Below are 21669 nucleotides of genomic sequence, written 5' to 3' on the forward strand. Positions count from 1 at the left end.
CCCCCAAATAAATTGAAAAAATGAACACCTTCCTTTAATAAACACTTCCCTTTTCCGCATTTGCCAGCTGGTGGTTGAAAGAATGAAAAAAAAAAAGAAAATTTGACCTATTCAAATATTGTTTAACAGGCAAGAATATACAAAATCGATCCAATTTGTAAAGAAGTTGAGTCATTTCCATGAAATTTGAACATTTGAGCCTCCTGGTTTCCCTTTTCTCCAAAGTCCCCTTGCCGTCAAATGGTAAATAATCCACTTGTCCCCATGCCGGAGGTTTTCGAGACCACTCCTGTTGACAGATTGTCATTGTTGCTTGCGATGCCCTCAGACTGGCAAAAGACGGAAGCCCAGAAGCGTCGCGAGCAGCTGCTGCTGGACGAGCTGGTCCTCCTGGTCAACAAACGGGACGCGCTGGTCCGGGACCTGGACGCCCAGGAAAAAGAGTAAGTGGCGGGCGCGTTCCATGGGGGAGGCCCAAACTTGATCAACATTTGCTTTTTGATATTTTAAAAAGAGCACAAGCTACTCTCATGATAAATATATTTCATTCACTTCACATTGGCATTAGCGATGTCATCACAGTTCCCCTACCTAGCTAGTATTTCATGTTAGTCACCAGAAAAAAAAAAAATACGATGCCAACTATGCAACCTCATCACCACCATCCAGCGAAGAAGAAAAAAAAAACAACAAAGCTTAACGTTGAAGCACGAGAGCCTATTCTGACTGTTGCCAACCAAGAACACTTTTTCAAAATAACCACATTATGGGTCCAAAAAAAGACAGACCCAATATTTGGGGTCCATGTGACCCAACTTTGGCTTGATGTGTACAAAAAAAAAACTGAAAATCGGGTCAAATTGAGTTGGGTTAAAAGTCATTTTAACTAACAATTATGGGGCAAAAAAAAACGAAACAATTCCAACTATGTGGGTCAATTCGACCCAGCTTTCCGCATTATTTTTGTGCAAAATAACCCTAAAAGTTAGGTCAAATTGACCCAAATATTAGGCCAGTCCTTTTTTTTTTTTTTTTTTACCCATAATTTGGTTATTTTGAACTCATATTTTGTTTTTCAAAGATTTATTTTGAAGTGGAATTCTCTGATTCAATTTGGTTTTTCGAGTCTTGTATCCAAGTACTCGAAAAACAGTTGGGTCAAAAATAACTCATTTTTGGGTCAAACGATGACCGACCCAATATTTGTGTCAATTTGACCCAACTTTTTTTGTCTTTTTATACCAAACAACCAATGTATGCCTTCGTGTTGTACTCAGTGACCCATACTTAAGTTTGGTTTATCCAAAACGACCCAGAAAGTTGGGTCAGATTGACCCAAGCATTGGGTTGGCCCTCTTTTGACCCATAAATGGGTTATGAACTCATTTTAAAGTCTTGTCTTTTGTAGATTTACAGTAGAATGGATGGGATTACGATTGCAATAGATATGACACAGCTGAGTTTTTTGTTTTTATTAAAGGCTTCTTTTTAAAATAAATTTCTCCAATAAAAGGCACTTTGCAACTGATTTTGTTACAAAAGTGGAACAATAACCCCAAATTGTTTTTTCCATATTATATACTGTTCCACGTTGAGTTTTCGCTGTTATTTTTAGGCTGATTTTATGTCACTTGTTTGCCTTAGTTTTTCTTTTTGTGTTGCTGCTTCTTTTTTTTGTTTGTTTTTAATATATGCATGTTCCACAGGGCTGAGGAGGAGGACGAGCACCTGGAGAGGACTCTGGAGCAGAACAAAGGCAAGATGGCCAAGAAGGAGGAGAAGTGCGTCCTTCAATGACAACACAACTTTATCAAGAGCAACATGAACAAAAGGATTGGACATGCGTGGCATGGTGTCACATTGTTTTACAATTTCATGCTTTAAAAGCGGTACTTTTATGGGGTTTTTATGCTTGTGATGTCAAAGGAAAGCTCAAGGTACAAAAAAATGTTTTCTTTGATTTCCAACTTTGGAACGTGAGCAGGTGGACTTTTTAAAAAGAAAAAAAAAGTTGTTTCTATCTTTTCCTTCAGTCACTATTCAACTTTTTACTGTAAAATATGTCCATAACTGCCATTCTTTTTTTTTTCTTTCTTTTTTTTGCTCAAAAGCAGTTTACCAAAAAGAGAAAAAATACATTTTTTTCCACAAACTTTTGTGTATATTTTCATCTTAAAAGCTTGCAAAAGTCTGCTTTTTTATGTCGAGTTTTGCAGACAACATGGGGGGGGTGATATTTATTGTTCTAAGCTGCTTGTATGTGAAACAGCCATCACTTTTTTTCCGTTTGAATCCATATTTATTGCAGAATTGCTTCCACATGCATCTTCTTCGATGAGCTCTCTCATCTTCACTGTTTTATTTATTCTACTGGCTTCAAGACCAACCTTCAATAAAGTCCTTGTACATTTCATACTCCACTTGAGATTGCCCCCAAGCTATTCATTGTTAGCGTATTAAATTAGTTTTGTTTTGGTAGGAAAAAAAAAGTTAGATTAAAAAACTTTTTTCTAATATGGTAGTTGAAACATTTTAAATCTTGCTAAAATGTGACTATACAGCATATTTTATCTTTGGGAGGGATCCAAATTTATTTAATTGTTCACTTAATTGTTAAACTTGTGTACGAACACAAGAAGCAATTATTCAGTAGTTTTTTTTTTTTTTTCCCCCACTTGCAATTTAATTCCCCAGCGTCTTGACTCGTGGAATTAATTCACTTCGACTACACATGCGTTGAATTATGAATTGCACCATTTCAAATTTTGTATTTAAAAAAAAAAAAATCTTCCAGAAACCCCGGTCCTCCACAGCGGCACACGGGAGCAAGTCTAGCCGACGAGGAGGCACTGCGCGACGGCCTCGTCCCGCTCTGGCTCCCCCCCTCCCTCAATGTCTCCCGTAAGGAAAGCGGACAAATGAAGAGTGACAGCACACCTCTTCTTCTTCCTCCTCCTCCCCCTCCTCTTCTTCCTCTAACTTTCACATTATTAATCAGCCCCACTTGACTTTGTTTTATTGCACTTGTCACATCAGGGATTAAAATTAATAGAATAGATGAATTAAAATGGGATGGCGAAGGGGTAGAGGTCACTTTTTGATGCTTGACTTTGCATGACGCTGTCAAAATATTTTTTTTTGTTCATCGCATTATATTACCCAATGGCAATTATTTAAAAAAAATGTCTCCAGCGGTTTTGTACGATTTTACGACGTGAGTTGTATTTAAAGGATAAATAACCCTTACCTGACGTTGTTTGAAATATCCACAATACAGTAAAAGCATCCGGATCCACGCGAGCCGAGGCCCCACGTCCACGACCAGGTCCACTTGCACTACACTGCTGCTGCTCCATCCTGGGGATGGATTTATGGAAGTATAGATGGATGAAGGAGGGATGGAGGGAGCAACTTTTCCCTCCTCCTCCCGGCCGCCTTAATCCTGAGCTTTAGCGGCTCAGAAAGGAATTCAAGCACAATTTGGGATTAGACAAATAATCTTCTGGACCCAGAAAAAAAAAGATACCTGATCACTTGATACTTGTAGTATTAGAGACGAGAAGAAGAAAAAAAACAAACTACGTTCTTTTGCTCTCTTTTTGCATCATACGCGCAAACAAAATGGGTCTTCGTGCTTGCTTGCTTCTTTTTCTTTTTTTAATCAGGCAAAATTTTGGGGCCTTCCGCAAAAATTCCATATAAATAACAGCCTTTCTTCCTCTTGTACTATAAGAACTATTTCTATTTACCATAAAATGTGTGTGCGTGTGATTTGTGGTGAAGGTGCACCCTTATTATTCAACTTTACGTCCACAAATGTAATTCTAAATGGGGATTAGAGTTCATTAATATTCATGAGGCTGGCCCGGGTGTATTTATGGCATTTGTGTGTTAATGTGTGCGCTCGTCGTTGTGTTTTTATGTGTTTTATATATATAAAGGATCCCGAAATGAATTAATTTAATGTTTGTATTATTTTTAGGCGTGAAACACGCGCGAGGACAAAAAGTGTGGTAAATGTTGGGTTAATGAAAATGAAAGACTATTATGGCACAAGCATGAATGTCTTTTATTGTGAGATATTCCATTAAACACAAAAACTCGTGTTCGAACAGGTTTTAGTCAATTTAATGTAAAACAATAAAAGCTCGTTTAAAGAATAAAAATGCATTTTTAGACTTTTAAATATACACGTTTTTTTAATTAAAACATAGACAGTAACGTTGAAATACTACACAAGCATTTTAGAAGTTAAATTGTTCCAAAAATATAAACATGAGAATCATACTTTAAACACTTAATAATGTAGAAAGAGAAGCGCTGCAAATTTAGAAAATTGTCCTTAATTTTTAAGCTCGTCAAAGTCAAATAAATGTGTTAAATGAAACCTTTCAAATCTCGTACTCCAACACATCAAAGAGAGGTTTTTGCATTTTTACCAATCCGATATTTGTAAGTTTTAAAATGAGAACAAGCAGAGGCCCTCTGAGCAAAGAAGAAGCGAGAGAGAAAAAAAGAGAGAGAGGGGAAATGGGCGTGGGCCCTTGCGTTTCTCTGCTCTCTTATTGGCCGTGACTTCCATCTTTCATGCGGAAGTGACGCTCCCATTGGCTGTCGGAAGTGGGCCGGCAGGTGTCAGCGTTCTCTTAGAGGCGTTGGGCTGGCGAAAGGCCTCCATTAGCTTCACCAAAGCACCAGCACGAGCCATAAGCGCAACCCGCACACGCGACGCTCTCCTCGGCCATCGGACCAAGGAGGACCCGCTGTCGCCGGAACCCCTCTGGAGCCTACCGGAGCCTCTTCCACAGTTTTGCTCCGCCGACATGTCGAGTGCTTTTCCGGCCGAAAGAGAGCGACTTTAGGCGGCTTGCGTGCTTTCTTGCTCTGGTTGCTGCTTGTGGATACTTTAAATTCATTTCATTTGCTGCTGGCGAGCAGAGAGGCAAGAAAGGAGATACACGACCAAGGTGACGTCAGGTTTGATGACTTTTACAAAGTTTGGGACCAAAAACGCGCTTAAAATAACGCTGGTAAACAAAAGCAAAATGTTTTCGGTCAACGTCGTCATTCGAGTTGTGTTACGGGCTTTTAAGTTCGTGAAAATCAAAACAAAAAAAATAGAAACGGAACAAAGTTTTTTGTGTTTATTGTTGGCTCACTATCATAATTTCATCGATAACCTATCGCAAAAAATAAATAAATTGCATTTTTTTTAACTCTCCATCGTTTAAGTGTATATAGTCTTTAAGTGACGAAAGTGCATTTTCTGCTCGTTCTTCAAATACGATCGCAGTCAACGTTACTTCCAGCACACAAAATAAGCCAAAACTCACTTTTTTTTTTTTTTTTTAAGAGTACCAACCCTCTTAATTTTACTGACAGTCATGGAAAAACACACGCTTTCTAGGCTTTTCCGTTCTTATTTATTATAATAAAATGCCCCACGACTTTTTGAGCATTATAATTCAACCGTTGTTTGTGATTAGGCTTGTGTTTAAAAAAAATAAAATAAATAAAAAGTAAAACACAAATGTACTAAGAAATGTTCTGGTCAGGTTTATTTCCCACACAAAATGGGCCCTATCTCCCTTTATAAAGGTTATTATTGAGTCGTCATTTACAATTAAAAAACAAATCAGGAAACAGACAATTATTGTTTTAATATGTTTATTTGTAATTATGTTTTAATAGTTAAAGGCATTTTCTCAACATGGGTTTAAAAAAAAAAAAGAAAAATACATTTTTGAAAAATGGTCCTTTAAAAAAAAACTGAACATGTGACTTTCGTTCTAAAAATCAAGAAACTGCCTTCAAACAATGAAATAAAAAGTCTTATTTTAATAAGATCTAAAAGTTTTGGGGTCACAACTTTTTTTTTTTTTTAATTTGGGAGACTAAAGTGTGGAAACTGAGTCGCTAATGATAATGAGCGTTGGGTAATTGTTGTTGGAATTGTTTTCAATTGTTTGCTGGCTGATAAGAGTGCTGCTAAATGGTAAACAGGGAGTGGGGAGTGCTCTTCATTTGCACGCAGATGTTTTCTTGTCTGCTTTGGATCGCAATACACATCCACACAACTCAACACAAAGTGCAAGCAAACGCTCCCAAGCCAGCAACATGCAAAATCTTCATTTGCTGCTCAAAAGAGCCCAAAGTGGTGTTGTTTTTTTTTTTTTTTTAAATTCCCAAATCCCTTCCACCTGAGCACTGAGCAAATAAAAGAAAACTGCTTAGTGACTTTTAACATATCAAATATCCTTCTGTGATTTAAACAAATATTTATTCAACGGTTTCCCCGAGGACATAATACATTTGAAAAATAAATAAGCGTGAACTGCGTTGAAGCGATTAATTTGGTTGAGCTTTTTTTTTTTCAAACACCGCAAAGTATAAGTCCTTCACGGTATATGCATTTTTGAAAATAAAACACTTAAAATTTGAGTTATTTGCCTTTATTCTATTAAAGAAAGCCTTTTGATGTTCATCCAAAACCAAACCCCAGTAAAAAACGATGCATATTTTTTTCTGTTTTTTGTCAAAAAAAACCCCAAATAGAATTAACGATTTATGACATAATTTAAATGGATTTTTCCCTTCGAATTTTAAGCGTTTCCCGTTTACGAGTTAAGAATCATAGTAAGGAAAGTTTATCCATATTTAACACCAAAAAGAGCAGGATCTTAATAATATTCTGTACAGTCTTGCTAATTAAGGATTTTCGCGATGCATTTAAATGTGCAACATCGTTGTCAAACTCACGGCTCGGGGGCTAAAAAAAACAGACTCACCACAACATTTTATGTGGCCCACCAAAACAAATGGACTCATATTTCTTAAACTGATTTTTTTTTTAAGGAAGAGTGTTCCCATTCGCTCATTGTAGTCGCCTTTAATTCACCCATTCACCCCACACACATCAACCCCTTCTTAATTTTAAATACTCGAGTAGAATGTAACTGATTAAAATGCGTTGTTGAAAACTGATTTTCAAAACATTATTTTTTCCTGCCGCTATTCAGCTCTTTCGGGAAGTTTATGATTGTTCTTCCCAAAATCTTACAGCTTCAAACTAAAATCCACATCCCCCCCCTGCATAATACGCGCAACAGGGCATATTCTTTTCCCCTCATATTTCTTGGCCGATTCTAATCGTTCAATTAAAAATATTCAACCCCCTTTTCATGTGGTAAATAAAAATCCCCAATTTTCATGTTACCTCCCCCTTTCACATTGTGTTTTACTTGGAAATCTTCCTTTTTCTCAAATGTTTTAAATGAAGAGGCATGACGCGCCTTTCTCGAGATTCCAACTTTAAAACGCTCAACTTTTTTCAACGTCAGAAGCGATAGTGCATAATGGTGGGATGTTTTTTTTTTTTTTGTTTTTCCTTCCAGCGAGCCGCCTCGGGCCCTCGCGTCCCGCCAAGCTGCAGCATCCCCGGGGCCGAGCGGCGAGCCAGTGGGCCGAGCTGGGCGGCGCCGCAGTGAGCGCCTGTAGCATGATGTCCTACCTCAAGCAGCCTCCCTACGCCGTCAACGGCCTGGGGCTGAGCGGAGCCGCCATGGACCTGCTGCATCCCTCCGTGGGATACCCGGGTACGTCAGCTCCTCGGGTTCCTCGTGACGTCACGCGCCCGCGGTTAATATTAATTCGCTTTGAACTCATGCACAATTCAACGTGCGCAAACTTGCTCAAGTTCGTGCAAGTAGGGAGTTGAAAATGAAACACGACCCACGGTTTTTTTTTTTCCCATTGAGCCCTCAGTTGTCAGTGCTAATGACTAAAATAATTTCTGGTAGTTTGCATTCATTTATTACTGTAATAAATTATACAAAGTGTGTGTCATTCCAATGAAACGTTTACCAATGTTTACCAGGCTTTTTCATTTCACGTTTACTGCAATTTGACGTGTTTGTTTGTCAGTCCAATTCAACGTTTATGCTGCAGAAACCAGTGGTTTCCCGAGGGCCTAAGCGCAGATGATAAGAAATAGTAAAACAGTGCAACATAGAAAAAAAGTTTTGATTTCGTGATGAAGGTCGTGTCCAGGGCCTTAAGCTTCTTAAAATACTTCAAAAAAAATGTAACATTTTTCTGATCATTGACACAAATTGAGTCGTAAAACACTTCTTCGAGGTTTCAATTGTCAGTGTACATAAAGAAAAAACACCTGCAAAAATTTCGTTTCTAAAGTTTGTTGTTCAAATTCTTCCGTTTATTTGACTTTCGGGTTTATAAATGGGAAGTTCATGTTTTGAAAAGAAAAACAGTGCTAAAGTGCTGCCAACTTAGCTTACTTAATTGTTGTTTCTTTGTTCCTGTGTACTAAGTTATTCTATTGGAAAATGCACGTAAGATTGTGCCTCGAGTCTTTCGCCTGAAAAATGCGCTTAAAAACGTCCTGCATTTAGCCTAGGTGATATTTAAAATATACTTTAATTACAAAAATCATACAATGGAATCAACATTTCAAGTAATGCTTTTTTGGAGGGGGGGGTGTTGATTAAAAAAAAAAAATTCACACGAAATATTTTGAATGTTGGGAGAGGGATTACACTTCCATACTGTAATTTGTTGACCCGCATTTGCCTGAAAAAAAAAAAAAAAAAAAAACTATGCACGTTTTACGAAGGAATGAAAACACACACAAGTCCGTTTAAACGCAGTGAAAGGAACGAAACTGTTTGATCATATTGACCTGTTGTGTTGCGTTCTTAGCGACGCCCAGGAAGCAGCGTCGCGAGCGGACAACGTTTACGCGATCTCAGCTGGACGTCCTGGAGGCTCTTTTCGCCAAGACCCGCTACCCCGACATCTTTATGCGAGAGGAGGTGGCTCTCAAAATCAACCTGCCGGAGTCCCGCGTCCAGGTCGGCGCACGCACACACTTTATTAGCCGCACAATGACATTTTTTTTTTTTGAAAGCCTCTCTTCCTCCCCCATTAGCGCCGGTTCAATAATGAGCAGATGCTATCAAGGTGCTCGGAGCTAATAGGCTAATTCATTAGCACGACAGGCGGGCTCTCCAACTTGATTTACGAGCTCATTAATATCGCGCACTTGTCACTTCAAATCACTTTGCGGCAAATCGGAACAGTCGGCTATTACTTTAACTAAAGTGTCCACACTTGACTTTTATCGACTTCATTGGCGACGTTTGAACTGCGTCGCCATTTTAAGTCTCGAATAAAAGTGCGTCATTACATTAACAGAAAATGGCGTCTATTAAAAAATGTTATTATAATTGCGGTAGAGTTGTTTAATGATTCATGCTCGAAGTAATGCCATTATTGCCACGCTAGAAATAAACTGCAGTCAGGTGGAGGGATTTATGTGAAATATTTTCCCCTCAATTCACGCCCACGTGCGTTTAACGTTATGAAATAAATGCATACAAGTGGTTGCTTCGTTTGCGGTTGTTGCTTGTTAAGTATTGCTCATTCCGGATTTTGATGTGGAACGAGGGAATAACCTGCAATATTGTTTTTTTTTTGGGTCCTCATTGGCTTCAGGCCACCACCGCCCTTCCATCCCACCAAAATGCATTTACAATGTAAATTGTAGTCAAGACAAATACCCATTTAAAATATGCAAATGCTTATTTGATAGTTTTTTTCCCACCCAACTTATCTCCAGTGTCCTCCAAAAAGCATATAACGAGGCCTCAGTTGTGGAGAGACTGTAGTAATCTCTAATAGGCCTGTCTGTTAAAAAAAAAAAAAAAAAATAGTAGTAGTACATACTGTAACTGTTCATCCAAAAAGTGCAGATGTAGCATTCAAGTGTTGTGGTTATTTCGAGACTCCATTTAGCCGTCCAATAGTTTTCCCCATTTTTTGAGCGATAGAAATAGTCGATGGCCAACAAAACGAGTGAAATTTTTAAATAAAATTTAATTTAATGTCATATTGTTTACGCGTTTGTTCAGTGTCTGTTTTAACACAAAATGAAGCCTAGGGCCACATGTGCTTGTAGGTTAAAAGATAGAAATGTGCTTTGGGTGGAAAAAAAAAAAAATCCGGACAAAAATGTTTGAATGGAAAAAAAAGAAAAACTTCACGTATGACAAAGTTCACGATGCGTTCAAGTTGTGAATATTTTGTAAACTTCTCATCAGTATCTCGTTTGTGGGCAGGGATTAACGCACAAAATGAAGCCTGGCTGGCTCAGTGTGCTAAAGGGCACAGTATGAAAAAAAAAACAATCACATTTGGTGGAGGATAAAATGCTCATAGCTGACAAACATTTGAATAAAACGATTTTCCGAATGACCAATCAAGTTTGATTATCAACCTGTCCACTGGATAGAAACACCAGCCATCAAAAAAATAATAAAATAACAGCCCCAACTGATGACAGCAAAGGTTTAGCATGGCTGTAGTTATTTCTGACCGACCTGTTGAACAAGAGTAGCTTTAATGGTCTAAACCAAGTGAGGGCCTACGAGTTCCCCTGAAGGTACGTGAAGGTACTTCAGGCGCTATGTTAGATATTAGTGTTTGTGCAGGTATCGGCTTTATTTTTGCTAGTGTGACTGGAACGGCGCTTTTCAAATTAAGATCAAATTAATTGGAAACTTAGTGAGAAAAGGATATTTCTGGGGTGTGTCAATCTCGCCGTGTTGCAGTTTGGCAGGCAGTACTCGGAGTGGTCCCTCGTTTTCCCGTCCAGGAAGCGCGATAAAGCGGCGTGTCTTCTTGCAGGTGTGGTTCAAAAACCGGCGGGCCAAGTGTCGCCAGCAGCAGCAGAGCGGCGGGGGCGCCAAAGCGCGGCCCCCGAAGAAGAAGTCGTCGCCGGCGCGGGAGAGCACGGGTTCGGAGAGCAGCGGCCAGTTCACGCCGCCCGCCGTCTCCAGCGCCGGCTCGTCCTCGTCCTCCTCGGCGGCGTCCAATCACGCGGCGGCGCTGAGCAGCAGCGCGGCCCCGTCCATCAGCACCGTGTCGTCCATCTGGAGCCCCGCCATCTCCCCGGGCAACGCCCCGGCTCCGGCCGCCGCCCCCTCGGCCGCCCCGCTTCCCGAGGCGGGCCCGCCGCCCAACGCCTCGTGCATGCAACGCTCCATGTCGGGCTCGGCCGGCGCCGCCGGCTCCTACCCCATCTCCTACAACCAGACGGCGGGCTACGGCCAGGGCTACCCGGCCCCTTCGGGCTCCTACTTCGGGGGCGTGGACTGCGGCTCCTACCTGACGCCCATGCACTCCCACCACCACCAGCTCAGCCCCATGGCCCCCTCGTCCATGTCGGCGCACCCGCACCACCACATCGGCCAGTCCTCGGGACACCCGCACCACCACCACCCGCACCACCACCACCACCCGCATCAGGCCTACGGAAGCTCCGGACTGGCCTTCAACTCCTCCGACTGCCTGGATTACAAAGAGCAGACGGCCGCCTCGTCCTGGAAACTCAACTTCAACGCTTCGGACTGCTTGGACTACAAAGACCAGACCTCCTGGAGGTTCCAGGTCTTGTGATCGCTGACTTTTGTTTTTTTGTTCCCTCCCCCGAGACGAAAGCGACCAGATGGCTTGGGAGCGTACGGGAGCCGGAACGCTAACCGCCAATTCTGCGTTGGGGGCGCGTTTTGCTACATTGGTATGACGGTGCGTCCGGGACAAGCGCTCGGGAGCATCCACAAGGCGGAGAGCGGAACTCTACAAAGCGGGATTCTCTTGCTTCAGAAAGCTCCGGTTCCTCAATGTTCTTGAGGGACTTGGAACCTTAAGAATTCTGTGACCGGAGCATTTTTTGCTCCGGACGCAGAACTTTAGGAGGCGGACCGCTCCTGTTCCCAAACGCTCCGCCTACCGAATGTTCTTGAGATGAAACATTCCAGGTTCAAGATTCTGGGTCCTGGGCACGTTTTGCCCCGGACAATGAATACTCAAATCCAGAGTGTCTCATCTCCTGAACCCTCGCTAGCCGGAAGTCGAAGGGCCAGAACATCCAGGAGCTGGAGTGGAGAATTCTTCAAATTAGAACGTTTCTCCAAAGTGTGGAGCCACCTTGGAAATGGGACTTGAAGATTTTTTTTTCTCTATTTTTTGGGGGAGGGTGGGACAACCAGAGCAGCCGTATGGAATATCAAAAGCTCCGTTCCCTCCTACTGTTTTATTTGTGTTTTCTTTTTAGAGATTTTTAGTCAGCGCCTGAGCTGAAAGCATGTAAATATGTATTTGGGTCAGTTCCAGTGACCGCCTTTAGATGGTGTTTTTTTGCAACTCTTTACTACACACGTTGGGAGGGAAGAAAAATATTGAAGAAAAAACATGTAAATGCTTCCAAAGAGATCAAATTGGCTGCCGAAGAAGTCCAACTTTTATATATGATGCTTTTGTTTTTCTCTGAAGGAAAAAAATGTTTTAGCAGGAGACTTGAGACGCAAGAAGATGATCAGGATTCCGCTCACTTCATCTTGCTCGTTTTTTCTTTGGCTTTGTGGTGATGTTTGAACACGGCACTTGGCGGCAACAAAAAAAAAAAAAACACATTTTGATTCTACTTCTTTCATGAGCAAATTGTGACCACTCTTTACTTGCTCAAAATGACTTCTCTTGAGATGTTGAATGTATTACCCCCTTACAAAAAAAAAAGAAGAGGCCAGAACACCCTCACGTCCATGTTCATCCAATAAAGATCCCTTCAGAAATGTTGATTTCTTCTCAATTTGAGTCCATGAATTGATAGTTTTGGATTTCACAATGAAAATCAAGCCCTGGTATCATACCCCCCCCCCCCCCCCCCCCCCCAAAAAAAAAAAAACCCACAAACTATGCAAGTTTGTCACTGGAATCACTTCTTATGCTGAATATCTCCTGAAAACGCATTTGAATTGCTTTGGTTCCTACGTTCCCTGAAGTCAGCACTGTCAAGATTATATATATATATATATATATATATATATATATATATATATATACTGTATATGCATATACAATGTGTGTATATACTGTATTGAAAAAAAAGAAAAATATATGCATTATAAATATATGTAAGTATACATATACACACACACACACACACATATATATGTATTACCCCTCATAATCATCATCAAATCTATATATGCATATCTATAAATATACGTAAGTATACATATACACACACACACATATATATATGTATTACCCCTCTAAATCATCATCAAATCTATATATATATATATATATATATATATATATATATATATATATAGTGTATATACTGTATAGAAAAAAATGAAAAATATATGCGTATCTATATAAATATATGTAAGTATACATATACACATATACACAGACACATAATATATATACTTTAATATATGTACTTATACACATTTATAAATATACATATACAGTACACATATTGATATGCATACATACACACACACACGTATTTTTATTTACACCAATTAAAATTCAAGAAAAGCACATGAATCTTAACTTTCAAATTTTTTCAAGTACAAAACTTATGACCCCGATGCAATTACATATTTGACTTACCTGAGAGCAATAAAGTGTTGACACCAGGTTGACTACATTAATGATAATGTTAAACAAATGAAGTCTTAAAAAAATCTGTTAGGGAAACACTAACAGTGTTTATAGTACACACACGCAGAACTATTTATACCAGACAGACACACTTGGCCTTTATTTTGTCAAAATATTAGTCTCGCGTATGGGTTTTCCATTGTGTAGGGAGTATTGGGATGTAGTCAAGCTTAAAATAATATGCAAAACAAATATTTCCAAGCTATCTCCAACATAATTTTAATATACATTCGAACGAAGGTGCTGACAGGAAGTTATTTTCCCAGTTTGATGTTATCAATGGAAGCGTCCCGTCCCGTCCCGTCCCGTCCGTCCCTCCCTCCCTCCCTCCCTCCCACACCAAAGGAACGGTACCACCCGTCTGCTCAAGAACCAGAAGCTGTGTTGATAACGGTCGGGCCCTGGGGGAGGTCTGTCCTTCACAAAGTGACCGGTGAGTAATTAGATACGGTCACTAACAACACTTCGAATGGTGGCCTCTGGCGTTTTCACATTGCTTTAAGGAAGCAGAAGGAAGACACCATGCCATAGCTACTGTACGTGTCACCATACAATTATGCTCAAATCAATACATTTGCTACTAAATTTTCATTCAATTTGATGAAATAGTGAGATGTCCAATTAAGGATAAGAAACAGATGATTAAAAAAAGTATCAAGGACAATGATACAATACAATGGAATATGTTATGAAAGGAAAAAAAAAGTTTTCATACTTAATGATATTTATGAAAGTTTTCTGATTCTACTTTCAGTGACACACATACATTCATACACTGAATTTTTCGGACTAAAAACCACACCGGCTTATAAGCGGTGAAAATTGAACAAAAAATTCATTTTTGTCAAGACGGGCCGTTCCGGGCTGTAACCTTCAGATTCTAACATCAAATATTTAAACAAAAAGATAGCACATGGAAACATTTTTCATGTATTTTTTGATTTTACTTTTTTTTTTTTTCAAAACTGTTCCCAACAACATCTCACCTTCATGCCTAGGAATAAGAGCAGCACCATCATATTTTCAACCTAACACCTACACACTCAGACTGTTAGAACGCTGCACCAACTCAACAGTAACACACCTGATTCTGCCGTCTACTAGTGCAGAGTGCCCCCTGATGGTGAGTAAAATAACAGTTCAAAGTCCAAATCAATACGGTACTTCAATAGCATCTTCTTCTGTCTGTTAACTGGGATATTGCCTCCTAGTGGCTAGATACTATGAAAGAACATTTATAGAAAGCGTTTACCTTCACCTCCTTCGTGGCCGGTCCGCTTTTAGGGGCCGAGACCACGGAGGCCAGGCTGCATGTTGGAAATTGTCGGGATAATCGTCTCTCAGGACGTGGTCGGGACTTGTTTCCGCCCTGGGGAGGGAAGCTTAGGTGAATCTCGTTGGCCCCGGGGCGTGAAGAGGATCTTCCTGTCGGTGGACGAGCCGGTCTCCAGACGCGTAGGGTACGTTTCCCTTTTCACTTCCACAGACAATTCGAGTCAGCCATGTCAAAAATGCTGAAAATGGCAGACAAGAAAATGCTCAGGTAAATGTTTTTTTGCACCTTCAAAATGTGAGGAATTAGTCATATGTTTGGAAACGCCTTCAAATCCGAATGCTTTTAAAAGCAATGAGAAATTCACGCTACTAACTCTTGAAAATGCACAGCTGCCAATAGAAGGCCATTCCAGGTCATTTAGCATCATTCTCGTCATATAGCTGACTGGATTCTTTACTTGACGTATTCAACGGTTGATCATACAAAAAAACTGAAAAAGAACTTACCTCATTTTATGTGTATTTTCCAAAAAGCCTCCTAAATTCAATAAGGTTCAAAAGAGCAAAAAATAATCACAAGTTGAGAATGTAACAGTATGTTACACCATACGTGTTAGTGCATTTGTTTATCCCAAATGACCACCGGCCATTGAAATACAGACAATGTTCCGCATACATTTATTTCAGTGTTGAACATCCATATTTAAATGAAAAAACACAAGTACATTCACATTGTTTCAGTTCACTTCAACAAAAGAAAAATTTAGAAAAAAAAGAAACAGAAATCAGAAAAAAATATACTTTTATTATTAGACTAATAACATAGTTGCCAAATGTCCTTTTTAACATAACATGAATTTAAAACGCAAAAATGTCTGCCAAAAATCAGTTCATTATTTTTTCCCCCGACAATTCTCAGTAATGCTGATGGTGACTCATCTGCGTTTTGTTTTTCATGTTTTACCAAAAAACAGAACCAAAAAAAAAAGACTAAGGCAATTATACTACAAGGCAACCGTGACCATGCAGCATCTTCTAAACAAGGAAGGACTTTTCGAATTTAAGTTTTTTTTTACCTAAGCTAGCAACAACACATTGCTAGCGCCGTTAGCTTAGCTGGCTAGCTTTATCGCATATCATTACGTTCCGGATCTTACCTTGAAGCAGACGAAATTGAGTTTACGCGTCCAAGCGCCTCACTAATCAGTAACGAGCTTTTTAAAGCGCAAAATAGTGATCAAATAACAGCAAACACGCAAAGAGCATATGTTTGATGCGTGAAATGACACAATGAAGTAGATAATGACACGGCGTTCCCAGAGACGAGCAAGCAGCCCTGAGGGGCCATCATTAACGCTGATAAATCCCACCATGCCACAAAGTGCTGCGGGCTACCTTCATTAGGAAACATTAACAAGGCCACGAGTGTGTTAATAGCACTGACGGAACCGTGTTCAACATGTTAGCTGGTGGCCATACGCGTCATTATCATTGTAATTTATTCATTTTTACATTGGTGCTTTCACAATTTGCTGCTGTCATTCCGAACGCTACTTCAGTCAAATTCACCTTCATGGATTTTTATTTAAACATATTCACTGTGGACAGAAGGTGACAGTCAAATAAGGGTATTGCTTTGATGACATTTTAATACCAGAGAACTATGTGGAAGTAAAGAGGGGAGCTCCCAATTAGTCGAGCCATCGTTCTGTTTGGTAGTAGTAGTTTTGGCACCATTTTGTTTCCAGGGAACTATGTTAAAGTAACGGGAGGAGCTCACATTTAGTCGAGCCATTGTTCTGTTTAGTAGTAGTAGTTTTGGCATCATTTTATTTCCAAGGAACTATGTTGAAGTGACGGGAGGAGCTCACATTTAGTCAAGCCATCGTTCTGTTTGGTAGTAGTAGTTTTGGCATCATTTTGTTTCCAGGGAACAATGTTGAAGTAACGGGAGGAGCTCACATTTAGTCGAGCCATTGTTCAGTCAGGTAGGAGTTTTGGCACCATTTTGTATTCCAATGAACTATGTTTAAGTAAGGGGAGGAGTTTCACTGCCCTCTTGTGGTGACCCCCAACATAACAAGAGCGTTAATAGTGGGTGAACATTATGCATCTATTGAAGAGATGTTCAGGTGTCCTGATGATTATGTTGTTTCCCAGTTGAAATGAAAAACACGCGCTTACTTAATTCATTATTCTATGGTACATGTTTGAAGCTCCAGTCCTCGAGGGCCGCCGTCTGTTATGTTCTCTCGGTTCCTCTCCTCAGAACATCCGATACAAATGATTAGCTTATTAGCAAGCTCTACAGCAACTCGAAAAGGATCCTAATCATTTGAAGCGCGCATCGAGGACCGAACTTGCTGCAGGGGAAGTTGTTGACGTACGACTACTTCCAAAAAATATCCATTGGCTCCCTTTGACTGCTATTAAAAGTGGGTGGAGACTCCTCCTTTGGGGCATGTCAAAAAGTCTTTCTGCGTGTGGCCTCCACAGTGAGGAGCTGAGGCTGTTAAGCAATTTTTGCAGCTGTCAGGTCAAACAATCAGGACACGACACCGTGTGAAGGCAGCGTGACAGGCCAAACACGCCGTGCACTGGATGCGTACATAAGAGAAGCATTAGTATCAGTCACCAAAATGGAATTCCTTTCACGCCGCGGATTGACTCGGCGGAAAACGCGCCGCGATTTTTCCCTTTTTTTGCCGCCAAACAAACAAACAACAAAAAAATGAAAAGCATCCTCGCTGATCTTCTGTCCATTTCCAATCACGGCTCCTTGTATATGTTTTTTTTTTTTTTTTTTGGAGGGGGGGGGGGGGTTTGGGGGGATGTAAATCCTCTTAGAATGCAAAATAAATAGATTAGGATACAGTGAGGGATTAGGCGCTGTCAGATTAGGCAGGCGAGCGCGCCGCGTCGACAGCTCTGACACCGGCATGGCGGATGCTCAGGAAAGGTGCCACGCTTTAACGTCGCCGCTCGGCTCCTGTTCATGAATAAAACTGCCGGCCTTAATCTCACACACACACACACACAAATGTGAGCACACCTAAAATACAATATAAGCAAGGGAAATATATTAAACTGTGATTAATGGAACATTTTCAAGGTGTTTCCCTTGAAGGGGGTCACATTATGGAAAAATACTGTCTTGTGTACAAAAAGTACAAAACGAAGACAGTTTTTGGGTGAATTTTCAGGTTGGAGCTAAAACACCATACAATCTTGACCTTTGAACTTATGAACGTCAACTGTTGAGTGTTTTGATACTTTAGTGCAATTTGCTGTTCTTTAAAGGCATCTACTAATTTAGCCACTGTTAGCAATAAAAAGTACAGTGCCCTTGAGGTGCAAACCATGCAAACAAAAAAACTAACCAAAAAAACCCCAAAAACAAACAAAAACCCCTTACAGGCACACAATAAAAAAAGAGCACACAAGAAAAAAAATGCAATGAAAGAAGGCAAAAGAACCAAAGAAAAATGAAGCATGCAAGAAAAAAACACACATAAAGTACACAGTAAAAAAGGTACACCAGAAAAAAGAAACTCACAAGAGAAAAAAAAAAGCACAAAAGAAAAAAAGAGCATGCAAGGAAAAAAGAAGCATACATACATATACATATATATATATATATATATATATATATATATATATATATATATATATATATATATATATATATATATATATATATATACACATATACATATATATATATATATATATATATATATATATATATATATATATATATATATATATATATATATATATATATATATATGAGAAGGGGGAAGGGGAAAAAGAAAAAGGAAAAAAATGTTGCTACAAATAGGTTTCCAAAAAAGTTAAAGGGGAAGTTAAAGCAAAAAAAAAAAAAAAAAAATCACCAAACACCTTCAATTTCATAATGGAATATGAGTTATGCAACAAAATATATATTTTTTGTTATATATATCCCAGTTGCTAAGAGCTCAGCCACAGGTGTCGAACTCCAGTCCTCGAGGGCCGGTATCCTACATGTTTTCAAAGCTTTTCCCTCAAAAACACCTGATTCAAATGATTGGGATCATTTTAAAGCTCTTTCAGAGCCTGCTAATGAGCTAATCATTTGAATCAGGTGTGTTGGGGAAAGAAAACTGGAAAACATGCAGGATGCCGGCCCTCGAGGACTGGAGTTTGACACCTTAGCTGCTAAGCTAACAGCCAATCACAGCTCACCTGCTTTTTGCGTTTAGTCATGTGACTAGAGCTCTGAGCAACCGTGATGTCATTTTCAATCGACAGCAAAGTGGCAAAATGGCCACCGGTATCTGATATCGATAAAAAAACAAGTAGACTTTGCTGCATAGGCAGTTCATATCTTACTAAAATTTAAAATAAACATTCACCGACAAAAATAAATGATAAACTGTGAAAAAAAAACAAAAAACAACTCACATTGAGGCCCACCTCATTCATTTTCCTGGCTTCCTGCAGAAGAAAAAAGGGAACAGGCATTTAAGGGATAATCATAAACTTACATGCACATCCACACGCCCCGTACAAGGTGTGAACAGGCCGGCTGTAGTAATTGAAGACGGCGCCCGGGCTGGTGTTTAACTTGTTGTCACTTACGCTGATCTCTGCCTCTGAGCGCCGCGCATTAATAAGCTCGTGATTGACATTAAAACCCTTATGCAGATTTTGAAAACAATGTGACGCAAATCGCCTCCGTTAGCCCACAGTCTGGATTATCAAACGGCAGCGTAACAATCCCCCATCAGTCTGCAAATTGGAATCATTTGATATGTTAAAGGGTCACAAAAAAAAAAAAAAAACAGCTTGTGAAATCATGCAGGAAGGTAATGTTATTTCATGTCTTCAAGGCATTTAATTTTACTTTGATTTGTACTTTGAAATCATAATTATTCATGGTGGTAATGGCCAATATAACTAAATGGTAGTTAGGGTTTGTTGACCTTAAACGGTAATCAGTCGCGTGCTAATGCTAATTGTAATGGATAAACTATTAGCATACGCATAGAAGATAATCATTAATGAGCAGTTACAGCATCTCAGTTTGAACCTTAGATGACTGAAAAAAAAGTTATTAAACATAATTATGGACAGGATAATCAATTTTAACCCTTCATTATGGATTTTTTTTAATGATATCTCAAAAGAATCAATGAGAAAAAAACATCAGGAAGCTGAAATTAAAACATTGATTAAAACATGTAACATTTCAAAATACAACGATTCTAACATTTCTATGTGATTGCAGCTGGACGTGCGAGATTTTATGTACAAAAATAATCATTGTCCAAATTTTGGACCATATAAAACCATTTTATTACAATTTTTGAGATGCATTTTAATAGGATTTAGTCCATTGATTTTTCTGCAATTTTTGCAGCATTCGGTTGTGCGGCGGTCAAACTATGTCAACAAACAAAAAATTCCTTGTTGACTTCTGTTTCACTTCAAGACGGTAGGTGGCGGTAGAAACCAGGTAATGGCTTTGTCTTAAAGTGTCATCGTCACAACACAGACTACAAAGACAGACCATACCATTTTTCACGTTTTTGTGGGTGTTAATAAATAAACTACATATGTATGGATAGAGCTGATGCCACTGAACAATTTGAGTGGTTGACGAAAAAAAAAAACTCATAAATCATTTGAATTATTACACCTTTAAAAGCATTTACAAAATTAGGGAAAAAATGCAATGTGTTTTACGTTGATTTCTCATTTGAATTTCCATTTTGGTAGAAGACTATTTTTGCAAAGTACATCTCGGGGGACGTGACAACAACGTTCCACAAAGTGTGGTCGCGGCTCGTCGGGTTAGCCCGCCACATGTGTTTATTCTTATTTATATTCCTTCGCCTCTTTCACCTGCAAAGGTTAAGCTGCAGCCTGCGATAAGGCGTGTGCACGAGACACAACACGCAGATAGCCGTGTGTGACAGGCAGACACACGCACGCACACGCATGAAGTTGGTATCGGTATCCTGGCGGCTGACTTCGTCCCTGACTGGTTTGTCTGTCAGTGCTGAGCAAAAAAAATAAATATTCAAGATCATGGGGGTCACATCGCATCAAAATAATGCAACACTGTGGACTATGTTTGATGTGGTTTTCACTGCGGTCTTTGATTTGTGGAATAAGTTCGATGGACTATAGTCAAAGGACTATGGTGGAATGACAAGGCTTTGGTACTATGGTCATTTTGCTAAGGTCTGTGGAATAAGGTCTGTAGATGAAACACAGTTCCTTGGACTAGCATTTGATACCAAGCTGCACAATCGGTATTCACTATTGACGATGGTCTATAGAACAGGTGTCCAGCTCCGGTCCTCGAGGGCCGGGATCCTTTGAGTTTTCCAGTACACCTGATTCAAATGTGTAGCTAATCAACAAGCTCTATAGAAGCTTGAAAATGATCCAAATCATTCGAAGCAGGTGTGTTTGGGGGGAAGCATCGAAAACCTGCAGTATACCAAGCCTCTAGGACCGGACCTTTCACACCTATGGTCAATAGCAGCGGTTCTCAAAGTGGGGTTAGTCCCTGGGGGACCGTGAAATAATTTGAGCTATTAATAAAAAAATATATAAATTTACCTTGTAGTGCCAAGCATTATCGGAAAAGGAAACTTCTAGAAGGCCAGTATATTTCGCATTTTCACTCATCTTTCAAGGCCGACGGAATATTGTGTGCTATTTCTATGTCAATATGGGTGCTGTCAAATGAAAAATTGACTTCCATTCTTCAGTTAGAATTGATGTAGGTAATAGCTGTGTTGTAAGTGTGGAAACACTGCCATCCAATGGTCACAGTTAGCACTACAGTGCTCAATTGGCTTG

At 39.7% G+C, this 21669-nt stretch overlaps 3 protein-coding genes across 11 annotated transcripts in view; 2 read left to right on the plus strand and 1 right to left on the minus strand.

Moving 5' to 3' along the window:
* The window catches only part of ehbp1 (EH domain binding protein 1), a 109151-nt gene extending 106731 nt beyond the window's left edge, over positions 1-2420 (plus strand). For all 4 annotated transcript variants that reach the window (XM_088421268.1, XM_088421270.1, XM_088421269.1 and 1 more), the window contains 2 exons: positions 329-443; positions 1707-2420. In XM_088421268.1, coding sequence (XP_088277394.1) covers positions 329-443; positions 1707-1797 — 206 coding nt within the window. In that variant the 3' untranslated portion in view covers positions 1798-2420. The remainder of the gene's footprint in view (positions 1-328; positions 444-1706) is intronic.
* Positions 2421-4692: 2272 nt separating this feature from the next.
* Positions 4693-12667, plus strand: otx1 (orthodenticle homeobox 1). Of its 2 annotated transcripts, none has more exons than XM_088422069.1 (4): positions 4693-4967; positions 7395-7595; positions 8719-8870; positions 10705-12667. In XM_088422069.1, exons 2-4 carry the CDS (start codon positions 7499-7501, stop codon positions 11473-11475), a joined length of 1020 nt encoding a protein of 339 aa, XP_088278195.1. In that variant the 5' UTR covers positions 4693-4967; positions 7395-7498; the 3' UTR covers positions 11476-12667. The 2 variants fall into 2 exon arrangements, with proteins under 2 accessions (XP_088278195.1, XP_088278194.1); XM_088422068.1 differs by having other exon boundaries at positions 4887-4977.
* Positions 12668-15466: 2799 nt separating this feature from the next.
* Positions 15467-21669, minus strand: part of wdpcp (WD repeat containing planar cell polarity effector) — a 97558-nt gene continuing 91355 nt past the window's right edge. For 2 of the 5 annotated variants that reach the window (XM_088420871.1, XM_088420870.1), the window contains 2 exons: positions 19258-19290; positions 15467-17408 (listed from right to left, as the gene is read on the minus strand). In XM_088420871.1, coding sequence (XP_088276997.1) covers positions 19275-19290 — 16 coding nt within the window. In that variant the 3' untranslated portion in view covers positions 15467-17408; positions 19258-19274. Of the gene's footprint in view, positions 17409-17684; positions 17801-19257; positions 19291-21669 lie in introns of all 5 variants that reach the window. The other 3 variants (XR_015866341.1, XR_015866339.1, XM_088420872.1) reach the window with 3 other exon arrangements.

The sequence above is a fragment of the Hippichthys cyanospilos genome, chromosome 8 (assembly GCF_059441005.1).
Source record: "Hippichthys cyanospilos isolate Australia breed blue-spotted pipefish chromosome 8, RoL_Hcya_1.0, whole genome shotgun sequence".
In the NCBI taxonomy this organism is placed as follows: domain Eukaryota; kingdom Metazoa; phylum Chordata; class Actinopteri; order Syngnathiformes; family Syngnathidae; genus Hippichthys; species Hippichthys cyanospilos.